Below are 15000 nucleotides of genomic sequence, written 5' to 3'. Positions count from 1 at the left end.
ACTTCCTTTCTGGGGGGGGATGATACAAACATCTTGCAAGTCATTTGCAAGTGCTTAACCCATTTCTGAATACGCCAAACTTTCCCTGGGTAAATATTAATCGTGACGATTGGACTTCACCAACTCCAGAGTTCGTGACGTGGCCCCCTAAATTTGCGGGTGATTTGCTTGCAAGGCCATAAGCCCCACACATGCTGCACCAGCTGTTTGGAAGAAATGACTAGGGTGGGTTTAACTCCAGAGATAAAACCGAAGCCTTATTTATAGAGCGGGAGGAGAACCAAAGCACAGGAAGGCAATAAAACAAAGTGAAGGGGTTTTACAATAACTAAGCGATGGCAGGAACACTAGAGGCATCGTAGTTCCATTAGAGCATTTTCTGCCTCTGACTAAATGGCCTAAAAAAATGAGGTGAAAGTGGTGAACTGTTTTTACTCTTCACACAGTGACTTTCACACAGGCTGAAACCCTGAGCAGTGGATTTGTTTCCATTACAAGCAGAAGCGTAGCTGGTGTGAAACTATTGAAGAACAATAATGGTGCTTGTAGACTGTGAGGCAAAAGCTACAGAAAGATAGAGTTCAGATCAAATCAAGGACAAGAGTGAAATCGTTATGTTTGCACAGAACACAGAGCTAAAGCACTCATGGTCACTCATATGGTCTTGGTTCATTGAAAAAGCATGACAGCTACCTCAGGCGCTAAAAGGAGGGAAAAAAACATGTAGATCTGTGAATTTGACAAGAACAGCCAATTCAGTGGCTTAATCAGATAGAGTTTGACATTTGGCAAGTTTGCTGACATAAATGTGGAAAGATTTGAACATGGCAACTTGAACAAATAGTTATGCTCAGGATGATATGCAGGGTTAGGGTTGCCAGGTTCTCCTCCAGCTCATTCATATAAAGGCTACAAAAGAATGTCATGTAAGTGAATATATACAATGGCAAAAGTACAGAATAAGGGCAGGCAAAAAAAAAAAATTTATTTAGATCAACAAACCAGATATTGAAGAACAGACAAGAATCGAGAGCTTGAGGCAAAACATGTCGGGAATAAATTTGAAACACAGAGAAAAAAAAAAATCAAGACTAAAACAACCAAGTATATATTTTTCAACATTTTTACTTAATCACGGTGTTTTTATGTAGTGGCTATAGATGTCATTAGAAGTAGTTTGGTGATTGTGAACACTAGTGTGTTTGAGTTGTGGGAGATAAGTGTGTTTGTGTGTGTGTATGGCAACCATGTTTGAAGGTAACAGTGTCTGCTTGGGAAGTGGAGTTTGAATTAGGCCAGGGGTCCTCAAACTTTTTTCTGTGAGGGCCACATAATTTTTCCTTTTTTCATGGGCCGGAGTGACTACCAGTATTATAGTGGAGATTTTGTTATGATTTTAAATGTAGTTATTATGCCTCCTAATGATAATAAATATGAATATATTCATTAATTAATATAATTAATACATAGTAAATAATAAATATTAGTGTAAAAACAAACAGCATGTGGTGTCAGTGATTTGCCTTTAGAGGCCGCTCTTGTAGTGACAGCAGACCGGAAGCTGGAAAAACTATCCGTATGGATTTTTGCAGATTTTAGCCGATAGTTGCAGCATTCAACTATCGGTGCCTCTACCTCTATTAATACCTAAGGAAAATTTTTGTTTAAAAGTAAAGCTTTAATATCAAAGTATACTATCATATCATATCACAGATATGATATGATAGTAAAATATAGAGGGTTGGTCTAATAATGTGTGTGTGTGTGTGTGTGTGTGTGTGTGTGTGTGTGTGTGTGTGTGTGTGTATGGTAGCAAATATTCACGTCTCTGTGCACATTTCTTTTATCCTCGTGGTGTAAAGCGTGTGATTCTCAGTTTTGGTTAGTTGGTGGCAAGAAAGAAAAGTGGAAAAGGAAGAAAAGGCTTTGAAGAAAGAAAACAAAGATCTCTCCAGAGTTTAGAATTAGACATCGGATTCAAGCGCTTTCCCCCATGATCTATAACTACAATGATGTCTACTGATAATGCACAGCTCTCAATCTATAGCTGTTAATTACCCACAATACACACTGATTAAAGCCCTGAATGTGACTCTTTCAAGCGCTTTGATTGATCAGGGTGATTGGCAGGCGAGAAGGCATCGCTCCAGATAACCCCTCTATCCACTGTTGGAGCTCAGGCCCGGATTGGATTGTTGCACTTTACAGACAGCCAGCTTAGGAAAAGTATGATTGGATGGCTTTGTCAATAGTAGTTAGAGAGAGGCGGACACAAAAAAGGATCGATATGCAACGACGAGGCCATTCTGAAGATAAAACTTCTCCCAATCAGTTGAGCCAAAAAGGAAAATCTCAATGTGGCTTTTCTGCTGAGCGATTAAGAAAGGAATGGGCGGGGCTCATTGTTTTATGGGTACGTTTGAGTTTTGCGTCTGTGCGTGAGAGCGTATCTTGTATCCCCGCGTATCTTCTGGTGACTTTGCGAATGTTCCGTATTTTACACTAAAAGCTCCTCGCAAGAGTGTGACAGAAAGCAGCTCAATAACCCTTCTACACACGTAGGCTGAATTTTCTCACGTCAATACACACAGACGTGGCTTTTGTCACTCTCCGTCCGCCGATAATCGATAAAATCTCCCCTGTCGTAAAGCTGAACTGACCTTTTGGCACGAGGTCTCGAAAAGGGGTGTGTTTAGATATGAAGAGCTTCATCCCACCCAAATCTAGATCTTTCTTTCTTTCTTTCTTTCTTTCTTTCTTTCTTTCTTTCTTTCTTTCTTTCTTTCTTTCTTTCTTTCTTTCTTTCTTTCTTTCTTTCTTTCTTTCTTTCTTTCTTTCTTTCTTTCTTTCTTTCTTGCGCTTTAGGGGTTGTCTCTAAACGCCTAGTCCAAAAAAACACTTGAGAAACTGTAAAGCATTTATTTTGGTAATTGATTAATAAAGCATGCCGATTAGCCTGGTATAAGATGACAAAAGACAATGGCTATGACGGAGGTATCAGCGTGGAATTTGATTTATTTGATATAATTTTCAGTGTAAAGGAAGTAAGGGTAAATCACACTGCACTGGTGTCATGTAGAAATGATAATAGCCTCGTTATATGACTTTAGTCTCCTGTAATGAGATGTTTGTGGTAAAAACCGTGTACACGACTACACGACACTCGTTTTCCCTTTAAACCTGGGCGCTGTGTGAATCTGTAGTGTGAGGTATTATTAGGGTGGGGGAAAGCTGCCAGAGTCCCTCTTCTAGCCCTCATACCTTCTTCCAAAGAATAAAAAAAGGTCAAATTGGTCGCAGAAACGCACAGTTTGACGTTTGAAAACACAATGTGCTGCACACGCAGGAACCTGCGGCGCACTGCACACTCATTAGCCTCGTTAATTCTTCTAATTAATCTCAGTTCATATTTTAACTATGTGTGGGCAGACCTTTTTTTTTTGCATGACCCATTCCTCATTATGTATGTATGTATGTATGTATGTATGAATGTTTTGTATGAATGTGACATTATTTGGAAAACAGCTCAGAAACTGTCTTGCACTCTCACACACACACACACACACTCTCTCTCTCTCTCTCTCTCTCTCTCTCTCTCTCTCTCTCTCTCTCTCTCACACACACACACTCTTGTTCTAGCCTGGGGTCTCTCCAGGATGCTGTGACTTTCCCTGTCTCTCCCTGTTACAGACAGAATACACTGCATTACACTCTATGCTTTCAACTGGCTTCTTTTTCCTGCTTTAAGTGTTCCTATTGTACTCCTATTCTACTTTACACTTCTTTACTCACATCTACTCTACTCTACTCTTCTCTACTCTACTTTATTTTACTCTATTTTACTCTACTCTATGTTACTCTACTCTACTCTACTCTACTCTACTCTACTTTATTTTACTCTACTCTACTCTACTCTACTCTACTTTATTTTACTCTACTCTACTCTACTCTACTCTATTTTACTCTACTCTACTCTATTTTACTCTACTCTACTCTACTCTACTCTACTCTACTCTACTTTATTTTACTCTACTCTACTCTACTCTACTCTACTCTACTTTATTTTACTCTACTCTACTCTACTCTACTCTACTCTACTCTACTCTATTTTACTCTACTCTACTCTACTCTATTTTACTCTACTCTACTCTTCTCTACTCTACTTTATTTTACTCTACTCTACTCTACTCTACTCTACTCTACTCTACTCTACTCTACTCTATTTTACTCTACTCTACTCTACTCTACTCTACTCTACTTTATTTTACTCTACTCTACTCTACTCTATTTTACTCTACTCTACTCTACTCTACTCTTCTCTACTTTATTTTACTCTACTCTACTCTATTTTACTCTACTCTACTCTATTTTACTCTACTCTACTCTACTCTATTTTACTCTACTCTACTCTATTTTACTCTACTCTACTTTATTTTACTCTACTCTACTCTACTCTACTCACATCCACTGTACTGTACTATACTGTACTCTATTCTACTCTACTCTATTTTACTCTACTCTACTCTACTCTACTCTACTCTACTCTATTTTACTCTACTCTACTCACATCCACTGTTTTGTACTGTACTCTATTCTATTCTACTCTACTCTACTTTACTCTCATTTACTCTACTGAACTCTACTTTACTCTATTCTCATCTATTCTACTCTTCTCCACTCCACTCTCATCTACTCTACTCTGCTCTACTCTACTCTACTCTACTCTACTCTACTCTACTCTACTCTACTCACATCTACTGTACTGTACTATACTTTACCTTTATCTACTCTATTCTACTCTACTCTACTCCACTCACATCTACTGTACTCTACTCTACTCTATTCTAATCTAATCAATTCTTCTCAACTCTACTTTACTCTATTCTTTTCCACTCTACTCTACTCTACTCTACTCTACTCTACTCTACTCTACTCTACTCTCTAGAGAAAAATTTAGTAGAGGTGAGTAGAATTGACTAGAATAATACAGTAGATTAGAGTAGAGTATTGTACAGTAGAGACTAGTAGAGTTGAGGAGAGTGGATGAGAATAGAGTAAAGTAAAGTTGAGTAGATGAGATCTACTCAACTTTACTCTATTCTCATCTATTATTCTTTAGTCAATTCTACTCACCTCTACAACATTTTTCTCTACTGTACTTTACTCTTCTTTACTCACGTCTACTCTATTCTTCTCTGTACTCTACTCACATATACTTTACTCATATATCTACTCTTCTCTACTCTATTCACATCTACATTTTTTGTATATCAACTAACAAATACATCAATAATAAGAGCATCCTAACACCAGAGCTGATGTTATAGTAAACTAATCAACACTTAAGGTAAGAGTTTGACTATATTGCTCTTAGCTGAGGCTTCTTGTGGAAACCATGGCAACTGTCATGAGCGTGTGTTAGCGAGTAGCAGGGTCAGATGGAGCGCATTCCCGAGACATGAAGGCAGGTTTTAAAGGAAAGTGTAGAGTGTAAAGAAAAGATGGGAACGTCGTGTTAGCAAAGAGGCAAGGCGCTGTGTTGTGTTCGCTTCCCAGCATGTGCGAGAAGAAGTGGCAGAAAATAAAAACATTTTGCAGACAAGATGAGAAATAGAGCAGCAGGCTGAGATTCAGTTCCACTGTTTTTCCCTCATTCTTTTCAATCCTTAGTGTTTCCTACGGCTTTGCTCCCTGTGTGAACTGTTTGTAGAACAGAGCGATGTTGCAGTGAGGCTGTGTGTGTGTGAGTGTGTGTGTGTGTGTGAGTGTGTGTGTGTGAGTGTGTGTGTGTGTCTAAGAAAGACAGAGAGAGAGAGAGACAGGAGAACAGTACCACCTGTTTTGTCATTGTGTTTGCGCAGCAGTGCAGCAACGACAATGGCAGTTTCAAGTGGTTAAAAAGGAGGGTGGAAATCGGGACAACCTCTGTGAGAAACAGATGACACATTCTTTCTCTCTCATACACACACACACACACACACACACACACACACACACACACACACACACACATACACTCAACACGTATGTGTGTCACTGCCTGGTGGTGTGTTTATAAATCAGAGGGTTTGTCTATTCTCTGCATGCTCAGCTCTCCTGTCTGCATTTACCCAATCCCTGCTGGTCTTGTAACACACACACACACACACACACACACACACACACACACACACACACACACACACACACACACACACTTTTAAGGCGAAGTAGAGGAGAATGAGGTGTCACAAAGAGAATGGGAGAATTTGATTTAGCGTAGGCTCACTCTGTTTCTAATCCAGAGCAACTCCCTGATTTAAAGCATTATCTCTGCACGAGCTCACACATTTGACCTTTTTGCCTGTAATTTCCCTCCTGGTGTGTAAGTGTGTGTGTGTGTGTGTGTGTGTGAGGGTGTGTTTGTGTATGTGTGTAAGTTGTGGGGATGAGGATGCAGCAAGATTTATACCCCACACTCTTCTGAAGAGATTCGACTGCAACAGTGTTGAAGAAAAACGCTGCGCCTCACTGTTCTGCCCTCAGCTGCACATCTGGTGTAATGAGAGGTTAGGCAGGGGAGACTCTTACTATATGCAAACACACTAGTCTAGGGGTGCAGTGATGCTAATGCAGTGGTGTCAATGCGGTGGTGTTAATATGGCTTTGTTAATGCAACGGTGTGAATACAGTGGTGTTAATACATTGTTGTGAATGCAGCGGTGTTAATGATGTTAATGCGCTGGTATTAATGCGTTGGTGTGAATGCAGCGGTGTTAATGCAGTGGTTTGAATACATTGTTGTGAATATGTTTGTGTGAATGCGGCGGTGTTAATGGTGTTAATGCTCTGGTATAGATGCGGTGTTAACGATGTCAATGCTCTGGTATTAATACGTTAGTGTGAATGCGGCAGTGTTAATGATGTTAATGCTCTGGTATTAATGCGTAGGTGTGAGTGCGGCAGTGTTAATGATGGTAAAGCTGTGATAAAAATACGGCGGTATGAATGCAGTGGTGTTAGTGCGCTATCATGAATGCGTCTGTGTACGAGAATGCATGAATTCTTATACTGACACTTGGCTTGCTCTGTTTTGACGGCTTAGTAAATCCACAGGGCAAACAACCTGCCTTTCAGAAGTGTGTGTGTGTGTGTGTGTGTGTGTGTGTGTGTGTGTGTGTGTGTGTGTGTGTGTGTGTGCGCATCTGTGTGTGAATGCCCTATGAATAAAGAAAGGTAATTGGGTTGCTTGTGGCAAAGCTCAGTCTGACCTTATCAGAGCAGCCTGAGCCGATAACCGGGCTGAGTCACCTGCACCACACACACACACACACACACACACACACACACACACACACACACACACACACACACACACACACACTCACTCACTCACTCACTCACAAACGCACCCACACAGACACAAACACACACATGTGGTGGCTAAAATTTTTGATAATCACTCAACTGAAAATAAACAAGAATATGGAGGTAGACGTGTGATGGAGAGGTTCAAACCTAGGCAGGGATAATAAGAAAGAGGCAGGAAGAAAGAAAGAAACTAAGAAAGGAAGGAAGCACTACTATGGTGGTGGGTGGGGGGGATAAGTTCTGCTTGAGTTTGCCACTGCTGCTCCGTCAACAAACAGGTGATACGTCATGCAGATCAGCCACTACTGCACTGGGCATAAAATGAATTTTAAAACGAAAGGAGATGGAACAGATGGAACAATAGAAAAAAGGTTGTTATTCATCAGCAGCTCTCGCTCTTAGAAAGAACAGCAAACTGCCTCTGTAGCAAACTGCACAGCCCAAAACGGCTGACAGAGGACAAGAAACTGATTTGGTTGCAGTCCATTTTTTAAGACAGACTTTTTAAGAAAAGCTGGACATTGTCAGGAAATTTCAGCAGTTCAAATCAGTTTTTTGCAAGAAGCATTACACTTTATAACCACCTGCCTAATATTGTGTCGGTTCCCCCTTTTGCTTCCAAAACACTTCCGACCCGTCACGCATTAACAGCATTAACTTCTTCAGCAGTTTGAGCTACAGGAGCTCGTCTGTCGGATCCGACCACATGCACCAGCCATTCGCTCCTCACGTGCATCAATGAGCCTCAGCTGTCCATGACCCTGTCAACGCTTCACCACTGTTACTTCCTTGGACCACTTTTAATAGATTCTGACCACTGAAGACCAGAAACAGCCAATTTTCCTGCTTCTAACACGTCAATTTCTGAGTCTCCGTGTTCTGAGAAAACCTGGGCTCATTTTATGAGGTTAATATCGACGCTTCTGCTAGAAATCATGTATGTAGGTGGTGCAGTTGCGGCTGCAGTGAAAGGAGACTTTGTTCAATAGTGTTCATTAGGTTTCTTGCTTTAATAATGCCATTCATTCTCACAGTATGAGATTCCTCTCAGCGATGCAGCGCTCTGTTATACTGCGTCTCTCTATAATACTAATGGTTTCTACAGCAGTGGCCGTGGTGCAATTAAGAGGTGGATTGAGTCAGTAAAAGTTAAAGGCCTGCCCACCCCTGCATTCGTTCGAATATTTATCATCTAGCCATGTGACTGTTATGCATCCATTAAGATGTGTATGAAGTGTATAAAGGTTTCTGTATATTTAGCAGTTAGAAATTAGTACAGTATCAGTGTTTTGACATGCACTAGTGCAGTAGGGGTGAGAACCATTCCTTATACTAAGATGGGAAACAATGCTTGTGTATGTGTGTGATAATATCCTTCACAAGCAAGACTACAATAAGGGAGCTTCCAGCATCGCCCTGGGCTACAAGAGTCTATCGGAATAGAACCTGCTCGCTCTGTGTGAGTGTGTGTGTGTGTGTGTTCTCTGACAGACTGACTAGACTCCTTCAACGGTGATAGGATCACATTCCGTAATGACTGTGGATATTGCCTTTGGAGCTCTTACACAGGTAGCGGGGCGGAATTGTGTCCTGCAGCTCTACGGGGTTAAGTGTAACGCATTCATCTCCATTCGTGCGACGGTGCCCGAGTCTCCGTGCCAAAGCTACGAAACACGAACTTACCGCATACAGTATTAGAGAGCAGCGATCTCGCAAAATTGATCCTACTACCGATCAGAATCTCCCTGTTGCTATTATAAAGACGTTGTGTTTTAGCGCAGAGTCGCATAGCGTATATAGTAGGGGTGTACACGTATTCATACCGAGCTTTTTCGGTACAGGGCTTTCGGTTCGGTGCACAGGTGTACCGGATGCAATCCTTCGCTCGAACGTATAAAGTGACGGACCGCAAGTTTGTTTAGCCTCTGCCTCACACTTTGTGCGAAATCGCTGCCACTTCCTGTCATCGTTTGCGTTTTTTTTTGTCCAGCTCAAAGAATTTCTCTTAAAAGGAGAAAATACGGACGCTTCCGCATATCGAGGAAGTGAATGTATGAAGGATGGAAGGAATGAAGACGTTAAGTAGATCATATGTAGATTAAATATTAAATGTAAAACATAAACACACACACACACACACACACACACACACACACACACACACTTATATACACATCTGTATTTCTATTTATAAAATTTTATTCAATCAATTTAATTTGTGCAAATTTTATCAATTATTTATTTGATCTATATAATGAAAAAGTGTATTGTGTTCATTTGATGTATTCTATTTTATTTTTATATATTTATAAAAAAATTATTTAAACCAAGCAGGCAATTTATTTAAATGTTAATGTTCACAAATGTTAATAATAATAAACTGTGTTAATTAAAAAACGACAAACGCCTCTGTACCAAAAATGGACCGAACTGTGAGTTAAAAACCGAGGTACGTACTAAACCGTGAATTTTGTGAATCGTTACCGGTCTCAGAAGGTATAGAATGGACACAGGGACAAGCGATTTTAATGTGAAGCAAAACATGTCGAGAACAAATCAGCAATCAGTAATGCAATAAAGGCTTAGCACCATCCAAGACCCTAGCAACTCGAGTTCTTAATGAATTAGTGTTTTTAATGTAATGGTGGTGTGTGTGTGTGTGTGTGTGTGTGTGTGTGTGTGTGTGTGTGTGTGTGTGTGTGTGTGTGTGTGTGTGCGTAATTAGAATCCATCTAATCATTAGCGTTTAGATTGTGAACGCTGTAGTGTAGACTTACGGGAAATGAAGTGTGTTTGTATGTGACATGGAGTCATTTGGAAGGTGCATGTTTTAGGCAGTTAAAAAAAGCAAAAGTTGTCAAATGTGTGATGCATCCAGAATATAAGTAACTGTTCCTCTGTATTTGTCAGGTTCTGGGTCCTCCTGCAGCTGGAGCTTTCAAAGAGCGTCCAGCCCGACCCACGTCTTTCCGGAAGTTCTACGAGCGTGGAGATTTCCCCATCGCGGTGGAGCACGATCCCACAGGCAATCGGATCGCCTGGAAGGTACCGTACCTTCTTAGACCCAACCATATGATCTTACGTGGCACTTCAGGAAAATAAATGAAAAATAGGTCACACGAGGGTTCGTGCGATTCTGGCAGGTTGTTAGCAGGTTGCTGGAATAGACGAGAAGAGTAGGAATGAATGCAAAGGAAAAACGCTACACGCTGTAGATGATATTTGGATATTGAACTTGGAGGGTGAACCGGAAGGTTGTGGGTTTGAATCCTGGTACAGAACATTCATCTGCTGAACCAATCAGCGGCTGTAACCTTATGGTGCTTCAGATTAGATGAAATTCTCACTCTCTGTTTCTTTCTGTCTTTCTTTCTATCCTCCTCCTCCTCTCTTGCATTCGTTCGCTTTCTCCTTCTTTCTTTCTCTCTCATCCTGTGTCTTTTTTTCTGTCATTTCCCCTTTTCCTTCACCTTCTCTTCTTCTCCACCACGTTCTGTCTCTGTCTTCCCCCACTCTGTTTCTCTCTTCCTGTCTCTGCCTTACTCCTTGCGTTTCTCTCTTTCTTTATCACTTTTTGTCTCTGTCTTTCTCGATATCTGTCTCTCTCCTCATGCGTCTCTCATTCTGTCTCTCCCGTTCTCCTTCTCTAGCAACTTTTGTCTTCCTCTCTATTTTTTGTCTCTCCCCCCTCTTTTTTTCTGCCGCCGTCTTTCTCTCTCTTCCCCCCTTTCTCTTTCTCTTTCTGTCCCCTCTCTCTCTGCCCTTCCCTCAAGGTGAAAGCATCCTGAAAGCCTCAGTATTAATAATTAAAAGTGAGATTTTCTAACAAGGAAAAAAATCCACCTGCACTTTAAAAAAAAAAAAAAAAACAGGAAAAAAAAGCAATTTTTTTCCCCCAGTCGTTCTTCACACTTTTAGGAAAATTGCTCATAGCAGACAGTAGGTGTTGTATGAAATTGTTGCTGTCACGTCTAATGCAGCTGTTCTGCTTACTGATCTCAGCACTGCTGCTGCTGCCTGAGCTGGGATATGTGTTCTTTCTGGCTCTGCTGTTTTTCTGTTGCTATTCACATTGCAAATGAGCTCCGTGGAGATGTGTGTGTTTGCGTGCGTGTGTGCGTGTGTGTGTGTGTGTGTGTGTGTGTGTGTGTGTGTGTGTGTGTGTGTGTGTGTGTGTATGAGAATGTAAGAACAAGACAGACTGATTAGGCCAAGACTGTTAGCAGTGCCGTGTTAGCAGTAAGTAACCTTCAGGGCAGCAGTTCACAACGAGGTTACAGGATCAATCACTCTCCGAAAGAGTGTGTGTGTGTGTGAATGGAGTCGCACACATTCGCACACGGACACACTCTTACGGACACACTGTTGATTCAGTTACTCAGAGGTGGAATTGAAGTGACCCTTTCACCCAGGAACTGGTTTTTTTGTTATTTTTTGGGGGGGGTTTTTTCAAATTGACTGTCCGGTGCTGCATTATTTCCTCTTCACTGACAGTGGAATTCATATAAAAGTATAAAAGTCAGCATCGAATTTAAGTTGCACCACACACACACATATACACACACACACACACACACACACACACACACACACACACACATTTAAAACAGCTCGAGACACATCTATAAATCTATAAATACATTATACTGTATGGACCAATGTTTATTACCATCCCATTCCACTCTCCATTTACTTTTAGAATAACCTCCATTCTTCTGCGAAGATGTTTCACTAGATTTTAGGAGGGGTTTCGATCATCCCGAAGGGGTTCAATAGGGGTTGAGTTCAGATCTCTATAGTAAGATCTTCCACGCTAACCCAAGTAAATCAGATCTTCATGGAGCTGGAATAGATTTTGGGTCTCCTAGTTTAAATAAATGGAAAATCTCATACATCCAAGGATCCATCCATCCTACAATAAATTGTGTACCTTCATGTTTGTGGAAACAGTGTGAAAAAGAAGCACATGTGGCTGGAAAGGTCAGGTGTCCCAATACTTTTTCCCCTGAACTACATGTACTGTGATTTTCTCGGATTCTGGGTGAAAAAAAAAAGGATTTTGGAGACTTGTAAGGACCTGCCCTCATGCCTTATGACCTCAAACTGGCATGCACACTGATTACTGTATGTGATCGAGAGAGAATGCATTGAATGCACACACACACACACACACACACACACACACACACACACACACACACACACACACACACAATAGGATGTAGAATGATTTGATATTCTTTCACCTTCTCCTCTCATTTCTTTCTTGAGCAGAATAGTTTTTCATGATGATGATAAATGTTACAGCTTATACCCTTTCTACATTTCAACTGGGCCACTACTCTGTGTGTGTGTGTGTGTGTGTGTGTGTGTGTGTGTGTGTGTGTGTGTGTGGGTTGTAGGTGAATGAACCGTATGGGGTGTTTAAATGTCAAGGGCAGTGTAAAGGGGGGAACAGGAGGGGAAATACGAGGCGTATTTTTAGCTTCTCCGAGAGCTTTAATACTCACTCGGAGTGAAGCGTGTGTACGGCACGAGTGTGTACGGCACGAGTGTGTACGGCACGAGTGTGTACGACACGAGTGTGTACGTATGAGCAGCATATGCAGCAAGCTGATAAGAGGGAGCTCAGGTGTGTGTAAGTGTGCTGTCCGTGGTCCTGCTGTTTTTTCTGAAGAGTGAGAGAGAGAGGGATAAAGACTAGCAAGACAGGTTCACGGATAATCGTGAGTATGTGTGGGTGGGGTGGTGGGGGGGGTGTCTTTAGTGTATGCAATTTCCTCATGAGCCAAATGTGTGAATCCGTGAAAAGGGATAAAAATTTGCCTGACGATCCAATTTTTTACTCAAATAACAGAGATCTTACACTAAAGGAAAAAATAAATACTTTTATTTCCCCTGCAATAATAATAATAGTAATACTTTTTTTTTTTTTTTTGAAAGACCAGCATTTGTTCTCTCCTTCTGCATTCCTCAGCAATCTTTTAATTTTCTTTGATTGTTTGACCTCGCGGCTTCTCCTCCTGACTCGGCTTTTGTGCCGCCGAACGAAATCGAAGGCGCATTTCATAAGACTGTCGATGCAAACCTAATTCACAGCCTTGAGCCTCTCCCTGCAGGCCGTGCTGCGCAGACGGATGGATCACGGGCGGGCGGGAGTTGGGGGGGATATTAGAGGGCGGTATCAGTAAGGGACTATGGGTGGCGATCAATTAATCTGATCAAGTGCTTTAGGAAATTGAGAGTATAAGTGCACCATAGGGACACACATCTGTCTTGTCTAGGAGATTGAATTATTTCAGGAGCGAGACAAAGGAACGTGGTGGTGGTGGCGGTGCTACAAAGAGCCCTGGGATTATATATGTGTATCTGAAATAATTGTGTGTGTGTGTGTGTTATGACTAAGTGCAGGCCACTGCAGACACAGCACTCAAGGAAAGTCATTTTCCTTAGCCATGCGTTTGCTCCTTTTCCTTGCCGCAGACCATCCGACTTTCAATTGCCTCTTTCACAGTTATAGACGTCTCGCCTTTAATGCTCATATTGAGTTTGACGCTGTAGCAACACACTCGTCTTCAGCCCTAAAACACTCATTAACCCTTTCTGCCTGGTGTCAATGGGTTGCCAAATAGTGAGTAAGAAAACTGGGTTGCATCAGGTGTTCTTTTTTTGGTGTTGTATTAGATTGTGTGTGTGTGTGTGTGTTCCAGCCTGTTGTTTGACCCAGCTGAAGGTGAACGCTTCATTAAGACGCCGTGTAGATGTAGATGCAGGCCCCTGAGTGTACACTTAAAAAAGAAGAAAATCCGTACTAACCGAACATATTCCTATGAGAAATACTGCACTTTCTCTCCAGGGACAGAAATGAAGCAAGAAAAAAAAATAGGGGTTGATTGGTTGGAGCACGCACTCTAGAGCTTCCAGAGGACTGAACCTGCGTAGGAACCTGGGTTGAAAATATCACACGGTGCCCAATGCATCATGCGCTAAGTCCAAGCACTTATTCTACAGGGAGATGAGAGTGAAGCTGGAGATTGTCTGGAGATGGGCCCACATCGTTGTCCTCATCTCATAGCGGATTGCGTAGTATACTGCAGCCTGCTCACAACCCGAAAAACTGGATAAAAAGAAAAGAAAAAAGAGGAAAATAGATTTCACTGCAACCATTTTTTTTGTTAATTTAACTAAGCCTATTAGTTGTAACGCAGGGTATTGATTGGATAATGCGAGTTCACCTCTGGTCCCGTCTAGCTTAATGAACAGTAATGGTTCCAGCGTGGCCTTGTGTTAACGTGAACACTCCACACAAAAAGCAGCCAGCAAACGCAGATGAGGAAAAAAAAGCTGAAGGCAATTTGTAACTTGCACTAAAAGCAGAAGAATAGAAGAATATTCTGGGGCAGTTGCTGACAGTTGCTGTGGGCCGACTTATTCGAGATTGAGATGGGGATATTCGCTCTGTAGGCAGGATTTTGATGAGTACTGAAGAGATTTCTTGTTTAAAAAGCCGAAGAAAGTTGCTTTAAGTTGTCAAGCAGCATTTTTTGGGGGTTTGGGTGATGCTGTTTTTGTGAGAGTGTTGGGATGCAGTTTAATTAGAAAATGTTGGGATACAGTGCGAATGGAGAGTATTGAGGGACGATATGAGTA

General features: G+C 41.5%; 1 protein-coding gene across 1 annotated transcript in view; it reads left to right on the top strand.

The window, feature by feature from the left end:
• pacrg (PARK2 co-regulated) overlaps positions 1-15000 on the top strand; it is a 97464-nt gene that overhangs the window by 2912 nt on the left and 79552 nt on the right. Inside the window, exon 2 of the mRNA XM_083550381.1 lies at positions 10261-10395. Coding sequence (XP_083406507.1) covers positions 10261-10395 — 135 coding nt within the window. The remainder of the gene's footprint in view (positions 1-10260; positions 10396-15000) is intronic.

Source organism: Silurus aristotelis (assembly GCF_946808225.1).
Source record: "Silurus aristotelis genome assembly, chromosome: 9".
In the NCBI taxonomy this organism is placed as follows: domain Eukaryota; kingdom Metazoa; phylum Chordata; class Actinopteri; order Siluriformes; family Siluridae; genus Silurus; species Silurus aristotelis.
Note: the sequence above shows the minus strand (reverse complement) of the source record. Positions and strands in the feature narration are given on the sequence as shown.